Raw genomic sequence first — 15097 nt, 5'->3', positions numbered from 1 at the left:
TGAGGGCTACATGGCCTTAGAGACCCTCTGGTTCAAGTCCCTGTATTTGAGAAAGGAGGAAACAGAGTCCCCTCTAGAAGTAGTCACTTGCCCAAGGTAACCTAGTTAGCAGAGAATGGCCACAGGGATCCAGGCCTACCAACTCCTTGGCCAGCATCCGTGCTCTGACCCTCACCTACAACATTAGCCAGCTGTGGTTTGTGTGCTATCTCTGGGCACTGCAGGAATCCACACATTGTAGCCACATTCCAAGGAGGCAGATGCCGCGTGCAGATGTGCATGAGTCTTGAAGACCAAGCACTGCAGGAAGTCAGGCCAGAGAGAGGAATTTTCATAAAATGAGAGCATCCGGACCACAGCCTTGGAGTCCTGCTTTTCTTCAAGCTACTGGCGTGCAGTGTCAGCAGTTTGGTCATCATCACCCTGATGAGCCAGGGTGGGAAGGGTGGACTGTGGGTTTGGGCTGGGCCAGAAGGGTTCTTGTGAGCTGGAGGGCCCTTTAAACCCACTTCTAAGCCTGCCAGGGGAATTTAGTCACAGAGTGAAAAAGCCTCAAAACGGGACATTATCCCATCAAATGGAAATCAGTGATATTTAAATTTGCTTAGAACAGGCTAGCGGTGGCATGATATGTTTACCAGTTTTCTTTAAATGACCTGTCACTAAGCCATCCACAGCAGACAGTAGGCTCTTATCAGAGTGCGTATGGCCATGGAACTTTGAGAAGTGGCCGTTGTAACATATTATTACTGGTTTCTGCCATTATCCTAATTAGGATAATGAGGGTTTGGTGGGGTCATCTGGAAAGTTCTGGCAAAGAAGATTAGGATTAAAATTCTGGAATTTAAAGGACTTTAGGGATCATCTCATCTCACTCCCTCATTGGAACAGATTGAAAGAAAAACCAGAATTTGGAGAGATCTCGACTTTTTGGGGGGTGGCCTGGCATTCTCATGCTTTATTTGGATGGAAAGGGAAGTGCTTCCTTCTAATTTGTAGCCAAGGAAGACACATTCTGGGGGTAAACGTGGGGGGCAATTAGAAAAAGTGAGGGGGTTTCAGCTATGTGGAAGGCTTCTGGGTTTCGGAGCACAGAGGCCAGGGTACAAGTCTTATCCCTGAATTCTGAGCTTCAGTCTCCTGTCCATCGGGAACTTAAGCAACAGTTTAGCTATAATTCTGGAAAGGTATGACTTTCAGCATGACTAAGGAGGATGAGTGAGCAGAGTGAGTTACAGAACCATCTTCAGCCTGAGCAGCCCCACTTCTGTTTTTTATATTGAGCCTACTAGAAGATTTGTTAGAAGAAAATGGTCACTGGGAAGAAAAATTTGGAAAACAATAACAACTACAACAGTGTGGGACTAGATGAGTCTCCAGAGGGCCCCTGCAGCTCAATATTTTGTGAACTTTTGACTCTAGGAGAGGAACTCTGCAGGGCATGTGCGGCCAACGGCATAGGGCCTGTCCCCCTGTGGGCTCCAGTCGTCAGTAGACCGCATTGCCGCATCCTGCAAAGGGACGCCTGCTCAGATCTCATTGCTGCTGGAAACTCTGCAGGGAGGCTAAACCAACGCTGTGATGGCGTCAGCTGGGCAAACCCACGCAGAGAAACACATCTTGCCCTTCCTGCCTAATATGTTAATCCCTTCTTCCAAAGATTTTGGGAAAAAATGTGTCTGAATCAGAGATACGAGGACCGTAAGGTACTTCGTGTAGTAGATAGCTCAGTCTCTGCATTGCCTGAAGTGACGGCTTTTTTGCTATGCCCAAAGGTCACAAGTCTAATTTGGGAGCAGAGAGAATGGTGCAAAAGTAATTGCAGTTCAAAAGGTTAAAAATAATTGCGAAAACTGCAATTACTTTTGCACCAACCTACCGTATTTGCCGGCGTATAAGACGACTGGGCGTATAAGAGGACCCCCTAACATTTCCACTCAAAATACAGAGTTTGTTATATACTCGCCGTATAAGACTACCCCCTCTTCCGCACACCTTCCACACACCAAATAACTTTCAGTTTAAAATTTGCATCATACTTCTTTCTTTTGGCTGGTGCCATGATAGGGATGATAGGGGTTTGACTGGTCGACATTTTCTATGCTGTACTGTACAATGGTGCAGTATTGTGGTTGGCTGTTGGCTGTATACAAAGCCTGATTTGATTGGTCCCTGCTCCCTGTTTGCCCGCCCTGTCACTATAGCAGTCTGGTCCACCCTTGCATCAGCATCTCCCTGGGACCTCACTAGTGCGCAAGTGCGAGCTCTTCAACATTCTAACAGGCACCATGATAGCGCAAAATCGCGAATCTTCAATGCATATGTAAAGAAATATACGGTAACCCGAATTTACCACACTCGCAAAATCGCACACAGCCTACCATACACCCAGTATGGTATCGCGATTCGCGATTTTGCGCTATCATACTGGGTGTATGCTCGGCTGTGTGCGATTTTGCGAGTGTGGTAAAATCACATAACAGCAAAATCGCATAACAGCTGAGCATACACCCAGCAGCGCTGCTGATGCCTGAACGGTATGTGGAATGAAGTGGGCGGGCATCGGGAGGCCACTATGGCACGGGGCAAGCACTATGGGCAGTCTATCTGAAGTGTACCTGGCGTATAAGACGACCCCCCCACTTGGAGGCATATTTTTCGGGGCCAAAAAATCGTCTTATACGCCGGCAAATACGGTAATATAAGATTTTTCTGAACTCCAGATCATTTGGGAATTAATTGCAGATATGGGACTAGAATAGGCATTTCCTGAATCCCAGGCAAGAACCCAACACCACACTGCCCTTCCAGAGGGTCTAGTTCCATCTCCTCGGGCTTTCAGGAAGGTGTCTCATTAGCCTGGACAGAAAACATTAATCAATTTCCCAAATATTCTCCAGACAGAAAGGCCAAGCTTCGGGTAGAGATGTATTCCAATATCCTTAATTCAGTGTCAGAATAGGTCTTCAGATTCTATTGTTGCCGTTGAAAAGTACCTTGTTATTTTTTCCCACCATGAAATGCAGCTGATGTCAGCTCCTTAACCTGCCTTGCCAGGAGACTAAATTTGAAGTGGGAGGGGCCCTGGGCAAAGGAATGAGTTAAATCCTCTATTGTGTGTTTACCATCTTGATGAAGGAGTCCTAACAAGGTCAAACTTGGCATCTGTCTGAAGAAGAATAAAACTTGTAAGAAAGAATTGTTCGGTGCGTATGAACTGAGAGTCAATTCTTGGGGAGGTAGGGAGGAAATAATGAAAAGAGGTCACTGTTTGAGCTAAAGAAAAAAAAATTGTAATTTCTATGGTTGTGAGACTTCAGTTGCTAACAAAATCAAGTGTTTTCACTGACAAAATTTCTCGATGGTTGACATGTTTGGAAGTAGAGGGGAAAAAAAAATCCAGAAAGTTCACATCTACCCTTGTCTAAATCTATGGAATTTTCTGTCATAGTAAACCAATGTTTGGTCATTTTCCTTCTGATTACGTCTACTCTCCACCCTAAATATTCAAGAGTGTCATGGTTTTATGACAAGCATTAGTTGGGCAAACAGGCCGAGGGATTCTGCTAATCCAGTGCTCCTTAACCGTAATCCATCTTCTCCCGGAGTTTGGCTCTGGCAGAAGCTAAATTATATCCTGGAAGACATAACTGACCTGTTTGTCAGAAATTTCAATTTAGGATGATGAATACTTAGTCTCGGTGAACAGCCCCTGCCTGATCCTTGTGACTCTGAGAAGTTGGCTCCATTTTTAAGGAATTTATAAAGACTGTATGTCTGTCTAGATTACCAACCTACATCATCTCTTAGAGCAACCAGTTCCACCCCTTCTGATTCTGTTAGTCTTTTATTGTCATTACTCTTTTCCATCTTGTACAATGGCTATTTTACTAGGCTTATCTCTCTTTGTAAGAGGCAAAATCTTTTGTATCCTTAAATTCTCAGAGTCCCTAGCACAAAACATTCAAAAAGGGGCCACATCCCATAGAGCAGTGGTTCTCCAATGGGGAGATTTGGCCCCTTTGGGGATATTGGCAACTTTTGGAGTCATTTTTTCGTTGTCACAACTAGAGGGGAAATGCTATTGGCATCTAGTGAGAAGAAGCCAGTGATGCTGCTAAAAATCCTATAATTCTCAAAACAGCTTTCCTCAGAAAAGAATTATCTGGCTCAAAATGTCAATAGTGCTGACATTAAGAAACTGCCATGGAGCACCAGTTTTGGAAAAATTTTAGTTACAGAAGTCTTGTTACAAATGAGATATTTGATGAAGACCCAACATAAATGATAAGCAACACCCAACAATGGAAATGCAGGGTAGGGGTTCACAGTCCCACTTCCCAGGCCTCCTCTCCTCTAGTGGCCTTTTAAGCCCCTGAAGAATCCTGGGGCTCAGGGGAGCACAGCTAGTGTAGTCGAAAAAGGATGGAATTGAAATCACAAGACATGGGTTTGGAACGTTGATTCACTACTTTCTAGTGGCTACTATAAAACCTTGGATGAGTTGCTTTACCTTCTTGGGTTTGTTTTTTAGCCTGTAAAGTGTGATAGTAGTACCTGTCTCATAGGATTGTTTTAAAGGTTGAATGAGATTACAAGTGTAAAATCACCTTGTAAATGCACTGCTTTGCTGTTAATCAAACATCTTGGTTAATACAAGATTAACTCTTATCGAGTTACTGGCTGTGCAAAAAATGAGACTACAATAATACCAAACATATACAAAGTCTAACCTAGAGTAGTTTGATGAGAACCTCTTCCAGGAAGCCAGAGAAAGGTTAGAAAGTAGGTTCTCATCTTTTTGATCCAGATACAACCTTGATAAACTCGATCACTTCAGAAGTACTCCAAACATATTTTCTTACTTAAATTTTAAAAAAAAGAAAGGAAAAAAAAAGCTACTCCAACTTTTCTCAGCCCTACTTTTAAAGAAGAGCTTCCCATCTGTGGCATTGTTGTGAGTTCTCTATAAATTCCAGGGAATATTGTGTTGATGTAATCATTTCCTGCTCTTCTTCCATGTGTTTTTTACATGTACCTCTAATAGTGAGTCCCACCCTTGTCTATAACCTTTGCTGATGAAATCCAGACTCCTTAGCATCACATTCAAGGCCCTTCCTAATCTCTCCCCAATCTAACCCTCCAACCTCATCTCCTACTGTCTACTACCTCACAACCTATACTTCCCAAACCCTTGATCATTGCTTAAGGAACAGGGCAATGCTTTCTAATGCCTTAGCTTTGGTTATAATTATGGATGCATTTCAGTCTGATTAATGCTGACTTTGGGGTCGCTGCCCTTTTCTGCTTTTTTGAATTAAAGGTGACCTTGGAGCAGGGGTTCGTGGAAACATTAAATACTGAGAACAGAAAGACAAAGAGGAGGTTGCGTTGGCTGAGTGACACTTTGCCAGCCTCAGTTTCCCTCATGGTCTTTTCTAGGCTTACACACTCAGCCTGCACCTGGCATACCACCCACAGCTTCATTCATCATGTTGTAACTAGTGTATATCCCTCATGGACAGCCGCTCTGGAAGGGTAAGCACGGCATCTAATTCGTCTAGGCTTCTCTAACTCTCAGCAGATGCTCCAGGAGAGATCCTGGCCCAGTTAGGGAACATCAGAGGTCTCACCTTCACGTAGTCATATTCACAAAGGTAGGAGGATTCCAGGTTGAAGTGCATGAAGTAAAGCTTGATCCGAAATCCCTCTGGGACAGTGATATTCCAAGTCACTTTTGAATCACTCGGGTAGGAGTCTGGATAGCCAGGTGACTGGATCTGGCCATACATATTGTTAAGCTCCACAGTGTGGGCCAAAGCCTTCAACAAGGAGAAGCATAGAGCATGACAGAGAAGGAGCCACCTGAAAGACACACACGGATCTTCTTAACATTCACAGACATAAGTCCTCACTCTCCAACTAAATCAGCAGCTAGGAGACCAAGTTCTCAGCACGTCTCTGCCACTGACCTGCTGTCCTTACTTTTCCCCTCTGGGGGCAGGAAGACACTAACCTGCCCGTCGATAATACAAGAAGATAGTAACTCAGTGATTTCTAAGGTTTTTCCAGTTGTGCTCTTTTGAGGATTTGACAATAGTGTTCCATTTTCTCACAAAGTACCACATTTGGGAATCTGACACATATTTTTCTGTTGAAAATGTAAATTTCATAATTAAGTAAAATTTGATATCATTTCTTTAGCTCAGCTTCATTTAAGAATCATAAAATCTTGATTCAGTTTTCTAAAAAGTAAGTAATAGTAACATGGTAATAGTGGGATGAGATTTATACTCAACGATGGGATCTGCAGTATCTTATACAAATTTAACAAAATCAATCAAGGCATGCAAAGCTTTAAATTAAGACAGAATGAGTGAAACAATTTTTTCTCCCACTTGGTAAGTGTGCTTATAAAAAGATCAAAAGCCGACAACTTATTTCCAGCTGTAGGAATCAGAGATAGTGGACTGTTAAAAGAGTTGTATAAGCGACAAGAAAAACTCAATAAAACTTACAGAACACGCCCAAAGAAGCTGATGCAATAAAGAGGCAGAATGTCTAAAGCTGGTCAAAAGCCTAATGGTCAATATACACCACAATTACGCCCTCTGCAAAACCCCAGGACCTTGGACTCAAACATCCCAAACCTGGCTTATCAACGTCTTCCATAAGCCCTGTTTGTTCTACTTCCTATGTTTTAGAAAACCATCTGCTTTTCTCCAGTCAGTTAATTGAAATGTTCTTATCTAACCTATTGCTATTGCATACCAAGTGATCTCCGTGCTCCCACTTTGTATCATTCAGCAATCTTGCACCAAAGTTGATTTTCTAAAACACACGTGTGACCATGCTGCTCCTCTGTGCCTATGGGGTGAAACATCTGGTCCTGGGATAGCTGGTGAGCCCTTTTTGATCTAGTGTGGCCCTGCCCATCCACCTTCATCTCAGTGCCAGCCATGCTCTGGCATGTCTTTCTGGGAGCCTAGCATTCCCATCCATGCCTTGGCCCCATCGCTCCATTGCATATGCCCTGTTCATTCCTCACCTGCTTGTCTGATTTCTCCTCCACCATCCAGCTCAAAGCTTCCCAGGCTGTGGAGTACCCTTCTCTCCATAGCTCCCTATAGTGCATGCTTCCATTATAGTATCTTTCACACTGCACTGCTTTAGAGGCATAACCCCGGAAGTTAGATGTATTTGGGTCCAAATCCCAATTCTTCTATTTACTGGCTGTGAAATCTCAGGTAATTAGTCTCTCTGAGCTCCAGCTTCTGCATATGTAAAATGGGGATTATAATCTCTAATTATAATGACTCACATGAGCAGTCAAGATGACGTACGTGTATACAAAGCGTCTCGTATAGAGCCTGGTATGTAATAGATTATGAATGAATGGATGAATAAAAGAAAGTGGGGCCAGAGTCATATAGCCCAAAAAGTCCACACTGGGAAGTTATTTCAATATCTTCAGATTAATCGTTACATGCTAATCAGGCAGCTGTTTCTCCCCACTCTTCCCCCCCAGTATACAGGTGCATATATGTGTATGTATGCATACACATGGATTTTTGAGTGTATAAACACAAGATAAGTATATACATGTATTATCTAGCTGTCTTATACAATACTGACATAAAAGGTAAATAGGTAAGTACCAAAAGGTCTAGAAGGATATCGCCAAGGTATTAACAGTGGGTATTACTGAAGTGGGAATATGAGTGCTTTTAATTTTATTTTTGTATATATGAAATATTCAAATTTGTTTATGGAATAACTATTTTTTCCATAAAAAGAAAGCAATAAGTTAATTCAATTATTTCCAAGGCCCCTATAATAGCAACATGTGAGATGCAACTAAGGAAACAAAATGTTTTCATCCAATTGCCAGGGTCAATATTTTTTAAAACTAATCTGTGGAGGGAAAGCCTCAGGGCAGAGAGAAAGGAAGGCATAAGTCCAAGCTCTCCAGTGAATTCATAGGAAAGCTGAGTTCAGAAACCTCACTTCCAGGGTCCAGGCAGCCTACTTTCAAGTGAGGAAATGTAGCAATGTCAGCAGGGCAGGGGGCTCTGGTTCAATGCTATCTGGTGAGAGGAGAGTACTGCTCTTGGGTCAGAAGAACCAGGGTCAAGTCCAGACTTTGAGTTCATTTATCTGACCCATCTTAGGGAAGTCATGTAAGGTTTCAGTTTCTTCATCTATTCAGTGGTGATAATAATGACTTCCCAAAGGGCTGCTCTCAGGGTAAAGGAGGATTGGAAAGTACTTTGTGAACTGTCCAGCCCTAAGCAAACTTTAGTTATGATTAGTCCGTCATGCTACTTCCCGAAAAGCGGGGAGGGGTTAGGAGTGGATTTTGGCTCCCAAACTGGACTTCTCTGCAATAGCCACATCCAGATTATGCAAGGCTGAAAGGTCAACTTTCTCCATGTCTGCTTTTTCCAGACCACATGGAGGAGACTCTCAGCCTCCTGATGTGGGTCTGTCAAGTGCTGGCTGCTGACAGCCCCGGGAGGCCCAGGACCATATGTGGTAGGCAACTGGTCAGCGTGGGAGGAAGGCCTATGAAGCTTTCTGTTCTATTTTGTTTGCCTCTCAAAACCGTCAAACATATGAAACAGATATCTCCTTGCACATAATGGGCTTGAGCATATGCTTGCTTGATTTAGGGGCTGCAAATCAAAGAATACAAGTGGCAGCTTTCACTCCCCATCACACTCTGAATTTTTTGGCTTCTTATACACCAGGCACCAGCTGTACAATTACTGACACCTGCTATCTATTCTCCAGCTAATCAAAAAAGTTTAGCTACATTTGCTTGAAATGTCAAAAGTAATGTATAAAGCTGGGATTTCATAGGTTCCACTGTCGGAGCAGGCTATCAGGAATGCATAAAACTATCTGCATATATCAATGGCTGTGGAATGAGTAGCACTTTATATCCTCTCCATTCACTCCCCTTACTTCAACCTACATTACACCCAGACAGTTTTTGAGTAGAACAGTTGAAAGGGACTGTATAGATCTCTTTGACGACACCCTTATTTGACAGATGATGAAAAGGATACCCTAAGAGGTGACATGTCATGCCCAATACCATATGGTGAATTAGCTTCAACAGAAGACAGGAATAACAAAAGCTCACAGAGGAAGCTGGGTCCTTGCCCATATGCCCAGGCATCTGGCCAAAGCAATTAATCCTGTGAAGAATAATTCAAAAACCCATGGCTTTATGTGAAAATTAAAAAAAGATACTAATACCAAAGCCCCTCCCCAACAGATTCTAGTTTAATTGGTCTGGAGTGAGGTCTAGTCATCGGCAACTTTTAAAGCACAACAGATGCTTCTAACGTGCAGTTAGGACTGAGAGCTGCCAGTATAGACTGATACACTTGGTTGAGAGTCTGGTGCAATACAGTAGAAAGTACTCTGGATTTGGAGCCCAAAGACCTAAGTTTAAGTCTGAGCCTTTTCAAAAATCATCAGTGTGTCTTTGGGCAAGTTAACTGCTTTTACCCTCACTTTTCCATCAATCCTTATCTTATCCACAATCTGAAGACCAGGTGAGACAGTGCCTATAAAAATGTTTTTGCAAACTCTGACGTGCTGTTCTATGTGAGGCAAGACCCTTTGAAGACTTCTAGTGGAGGACTTTTCCAATAGTACTTTTGGTATTTCAACAACTGAATTCAATTCAGTTAATATTTATTGATTGACTAACAGGAAACAGACATCATACTAGGTGCTGGGCATACAAAGACGGACAAGACATAGATTCTGTACCTTAAGAAACATTCAATCTTGGAAAAGAAGGCTGATGTTTAAACAAGGAAATATTACAAAGACAAGAAGAGATGGAGCCCCAAAGGACAAAGACAAAACAAAGGAGGGGATGCTGGCCAGGGGAGAGAAGGGGATGCTTGAGCTGGTTCAATCAGTTGGGTCCCCCAGGTATCAAATTAGGGGAGGGCTGTTCTGGGTTAAGGAATGAGTAAATGCAACAATATAGAACTATTAATCAGCCCTGTAGTTTGGTATGTCTGGAGCATTCAGTGGTAGGATGGGATTCAAACAGTGACAGATCAATCAAATTGTCATTCCATGTAGATGGCATAAAGCTCACCTCTTTTAGGAGAAAGGAAAATGAAGTTAGATGGCAGGTTTAAAATGACAATGGATTTAAAAAGAACAGAATGATTGAATTAACCTTAGAGATCTGATTATCTCTCTGAACCAAAGGTAATCTGAGTTGAAAGAGTTAATAGTCTGAAGCCTCTCACTGACTCCAGACCCAGAAAAGTTGCTAGGTGACTTTGCAGAAGAGAAACAAATAGAACCCCCTTTCCAATTGAGAAGAAAATTAATGGGAAAGAGGTGTTTAGGGACTTAGCATCTACAAAATGTCTTTTCTTTCTTTCTTTCTCTTTCTTTCTTTCTTTCTTTCTTTCTTTCTTTCTTTCTTTCTTTCTTTCTTTCTTTCCTTCCTTCCTTCCTTCCTTCCTTCCTTCCTTCCTTCCTTCCTTCCTTCCTTCCTTCCTTCCTTCCTTCCTTCCTTCCTTCCTTCTTTCTATATTTTTAATAGCACTAACACTTAAAGTAGTAAAAATAATTATGGTGGTAGGGGCTTTGAGACTTGCAGAGGAAAACTTATACAGAATGTTTGCTAAGAAAGACCAAGTAACTCTAAGTGTAGGCTGAAAATAGGAAATGTAGAAGAGCATAAAAACAATTAGAATTTAAAGTCCTAGGTTCAGAAATCTAAAGGCTCCTTTTTTGTTTTTTAATTTGTGGTATCCCTTTAAGAGCCATTTGGTGCAATTGATAGCCTGATTCATGCCACCAGCTGCCTCTGATTTCAGTGTGAAAGGCAGAAATTTATAGGGGACTGTAGAGCAGGGACAGGTTTTCAGTTTTCTAAATTGAGGTTTTAACTGGCCAACTTCTGAAGGTTTAAGAAACCAGAGCTGAGCTGTGGGAAGCTGGTTTCTTTTCCGGTCAGAACAAATAAACACAAAAACACATATCTAACTCACAAAGTGTTAGAGATAAACCAATGCTCTTAGCAGAAGAAAACAAAAAAATCAGCCTTGTGGGCAACAGAGGGAAAGTCATATTCGCTAGTAGGCAGCACCCTATGCTGGCAGAAGGAGAAACGTGAGCCTCAGCAGCTTTGGGGCAGGATTTGCACAAAGTCTCCCGTTTCAAGTTGCATGTCTCCAGAGCCCCGGGGAAGGCACCCAGCCCTCGTCTCCTTTCCAAAGCCCGCAAGGATTGAGCAGAAACTCCCTTCTACCACCCACAGGACATGCAGGTGAGTCTGCCCAGAGACAAGGTCAGACCTTCCAGGGTTACTTCACACCTGGTCCCTGAAGGGCCACCCGTGCCCACTCCTGTCCTGGCACTCACCTCATTTTCCTGCCTTGGGTGCTCCTGGCTGCCTGGCCTTCGTCCCCCCCGGCCTGACTTGTCTATGAGCTCGTCCCTGGTGTGGTGTCAGCGATGCCTTATCTTTGTTCTGAGGTCCCTCTGTGTCTCTGGAATTGGCTGGCATTCTCCATTCAGGTCACGCCTTCCCCTGCCTGCAACAGATCCCCTCTCCCCCTCTCCCCCTCTCTCCCTCTGCCTTTTCCTCTCTCTCTCTCTCTCTCTCTCTCTCTCTCTCTCTCTCTCTCTCTCTCTGACTGGCTCTTACGCACACTCAGAGGAACCTGACAGAACAGAATCTGTCTTCTTCCTTAAGAGATCTGCTCTTCTAGTTCCCTCCTTTATCCCATGTGGCTGGCTCCAGCTCTTGAGAGAAAATAACCAAGAGGCTCAAATAGGTATTCGTGTCACTGCGTGTGTGTGTGTGTGTGTGTGTGTGTGTGTGTGTGTGTGTGTGTGTGGAGGATGGAGGGGGACAAAGTCTAATTTCTCTTCAGTCTCCCTTTCCAGATGGCTATAGTTTTCTTTTATTTTGCAGGGCACCAGCAAAAGGACACCAAGTTAACAGAAACCACCAACCAAGAAGGCAATTCTAACATCTAAAGTAGGAAAGAAAACAGATCCTGATCCCAAAGCCTCACTCTGTGGACAAATAGTACAGGTTTTCCTGTGAACAGAGCCACTGGCCCAGAATGGCAGGGAGCACCCCGCTCTGCAGTTGGCGAGGTCTTCTTCCCATTTACACACAGTGCTTGTGCTGTTTACCAACTCAGAGAGTGCAGAGGTCTAATCCAGCCAGAGAGGATCCTCCACAGCAAGGAAGCCCCTCTCCCTGAGGTGTAGAAAGACCCAGACCCGTATACATGTCTACAGCCAGGGTTTGTGGAGAAATCATATCTAAGCTGACCTGAATAATAAGAATATTACTCCCTCTACAACAGTGACAAGCAAATGATGTACAATCCAGATTTTGCTGAAAAGTTCTTCTGTGTTAGGTACAAATGTTATCTCAATGACTCCCACATACTTGTGAGGGTCATACATTATACTCATTTTACAAAGGAGGAAACTGAAGCTCAGAGAGGTTACATGACTTGTCAATATTAAGCGGCTCTTGTTACTCCTTACTGCTACTACAGATATGAGTTAACATTTCTTGAGCACTCTGTGTCAGGCACTTTTCTAGTAATGTATTAATTCCCTCCAGTCATTGTTCTATCTCATATAAGTGGGTAGTAATATTGCCCTCATTCAGATAAGGAAACTGCCCAGAGAAGTTTAGTAACTCACCCAAGGTCACACAGCTACTACAAAGTGACGAGGGAAAATTATACTGTACTGCTTCTCATAATATATTGTAATGCATATGACATTTTAAGTACACACACCATTCACAAAGAAACTCAATTTGAGGCATTTGAAAAGAACATTAGATGCAGAGTCAGAACTTAATTGTAATCTTTCCTTTCTATGCAGCCATCTGTGTATGTTGGGATCAATACTTAAAAATCTTTGATCCTGTTTTCTTATCTGGAAAATAGGGGTTGCTATGAGACTTAAGTGAGCTTATGCTCAGAGTGCTTTTTTAGCTGTCTAGTGGTATACCTGAGAGAGGGCCACCGCCTACTCTAACCCCGGGGCAAACGCATGCACTCTCAACCTGCTTTGGCATATTCTGGGAAAAGTGGCTTGAATCTCACTGGAATTCTCATTGCTCCGTTTTTTCTAGTTTAACACTTTCGAATGTCAGCTTTGCCAAGCCTTGCATTATTAAGAGGCTGCGGTTGATAATGTGGGTGCAAGTATATGAGATGAGAGAATATGTTTGTCCTTAGGCGCTGTTTCAACAAAGTGTTGCTTTGTGTCTCAGGCAGAATAGAAGAAAAAAACCTTTAAAAATCCCATTAAGAAGACTCACAGGCTCCTCAGACATCAAATAACTCTCACAAAACAACATTTTAATGATTTAAGTGTAAATGAATCAGAAACACATGGACAACATTTCTCTTGGAATACACAAGAGTTTTAAAACCAAAGGAGAAAGAACTTGGCTCAAAGCACACTGAACTGTGCAGAGGGCCCTGCCCATTAAAGACATACCCTTTATTCACACTGCGGCTGAGCTGGCCCTCTCCTAATTTAGGGCACACATAGGATAAATGCAGTCATTTATCCTGGGCAGGGAGGGAAGAGCTTGGGAGGGAAAGCCATCAGTTTCTTGTAAAGTGTCACAGAACAATTGAGCCTCCTGGAATAATTTCCTGCCCATGTTTTTTCAAGGCTGCCAATGTTCAATGGGAGGCATTTGAAATATGTTACAAGTCAAAGTTTTGCCAATATACAGAGGATCTGATATGTGCTTCCCTGGGAGTTAGGCAAGGCTCTGACGGAATCTGCATGGAAACAAGAACTATGTGACTCAGGAATGATCTGGGTGGGCTTCAGGGCAGCTTCCCATTGGGTTGGACTACATTGGTGATATTGTCCTGTGCTTTTGATAAAAACTCCCCATGGTGTCATTAATGGATGTGGGAGTGGGAGGAGTGGATGGGAAGTGGTTGGGGAGTAGGCTCAATATTGGTAGGCTAACTTGTAGGTGACCTTGGGTAGGTCACCTACTTTCTTGACCAGGGGATGAAGAAGAGAAACATGAGTTTGTTCCACTGTGAAATCACGGGATGGAACTCTGTTGAGATCATGAATACGTGTAAATCTGGGCATGAGAACTAAGGGATGGTATTGCCGTGGAGGTCAGGTGGATTGCTAACGACCTGTAAAGAGAGTCAAAGAGTCCAGAGTGGCCCTCTAATCTTGACACTGCCTTTATCTATTGTCATAATAGCACCCTATTACTCAGCATTCAAACATAGCTATGCAGAAAAATAATTTTTAAGAAGATTCAACTAGTTTTTAAAAAGTTTCACAAAAGTGTTTAAAATACGCATATAAGAAACTGACAGTATATCATTCAGGATCATAAAAGTATATAATGGTAGATGTGGGCTCAACACCCCCAGGTTATAGTTAGGAAAAGGGATCAGAAAAACTACTATAAAAGAGTAAATGCCACAGCATTCCTACCACTAGAAAGGGCTTGGTTTACATGTTCTACAGAAGTATTTATTACATGCAACTCCTAAGTTGGACCTTCTGGAATTCCGTGAATGTGTTAGAGAATGTAAGGAATTTGGGCAATGGGTTTTTGTTGGCAAAGTCTGAAATCCAGGCTTCCTATAGAATATCTAAGAAACTGATAAATATCCCCCAAAGATCTCGGAATTAAATTTTGGGTTATTCAACACATTGACCGACAGTATGCTGAAAGCCATCACTGCAGAATCTATCAGTTATCAGAATAATATGGGAAATTAAAAAAATATCAGTTCCTGAACACTATCCCATATTCAAATTTAATGACTCTGGAGTAGGGTTCCTGAATCTGTAATTTTCAAAAGCTCCCATGGCATGATTTTGCCATTTTGAGTACACATAACAGAATGGTACATCTTATAATTGACGGCATTTTAGGTTTGATAAAATATCCTTAGTATGTAGATATTTCCATATACATTGTTACACGTAATATTCACATCTTCTTACAGATGATGACACTGAGTTTCCGAGAGACTAAGTGTGCCCACAAGAGGACGATCAACATCTAGAGCCCAGG

At 42.6% G+C, this 15097-nt stretch overlaps 1 protein-coding gene across 5 annotated transcripts in view; it reads right to left on the bottom strand.

Annotated features, from left to right (window-relative positions):
• Positions 1 to 11665, bottom strand: part of MASP1 (MBL associated serine protease 1) — a 66519-nt gene extending 54854 nt beyond the window's left edge. For 2 of the 5 annotated variants that reach the window (XM_081071624.1, XM_081071623.1), the window contains exon 1: positions 11410 to 11611. Coding sequence is in view for 3 of the 5 variants with exons in the window: in XM_081071622.1 (XP_080927748.1) it covers positions 5634 to 5865; positions 11410 to 11414 (237 nt within the window). In the remaining 2 variants the exon portion in view is untranslated. Of the gene's footprint in view, positions 1 to 5633; positions 5866 to 11409 lie in introns of all 5 variants that reach the window. The other 3 variants (XM_081071622.1, XM_081071625.1, XM_081071621.1) reach the window with 3 other exon arrangements.
• Between the last annotated feature and the right edge of the window lie 3432 nt (positions 11666 to 15097).

The sequence above is a fragment of the Rhinolophus hipposideros genome (genome assembly GCF_964194185.1).
Source record: "Rhinolophus hipposideros genome assembly, chromosome: 2".
In the NCBI taxonomy this organism is placed as follows: domain Eukaryota; kingdom Metazoa; phylum Chordata; class Mammalia; order Chiroptera; family Rhinolophidae; genus Rhinolophus; species Rhinolophus hipposideros.
This window is presented reverse-complemented; position numbering and strand designations above follow the sequence as displayed.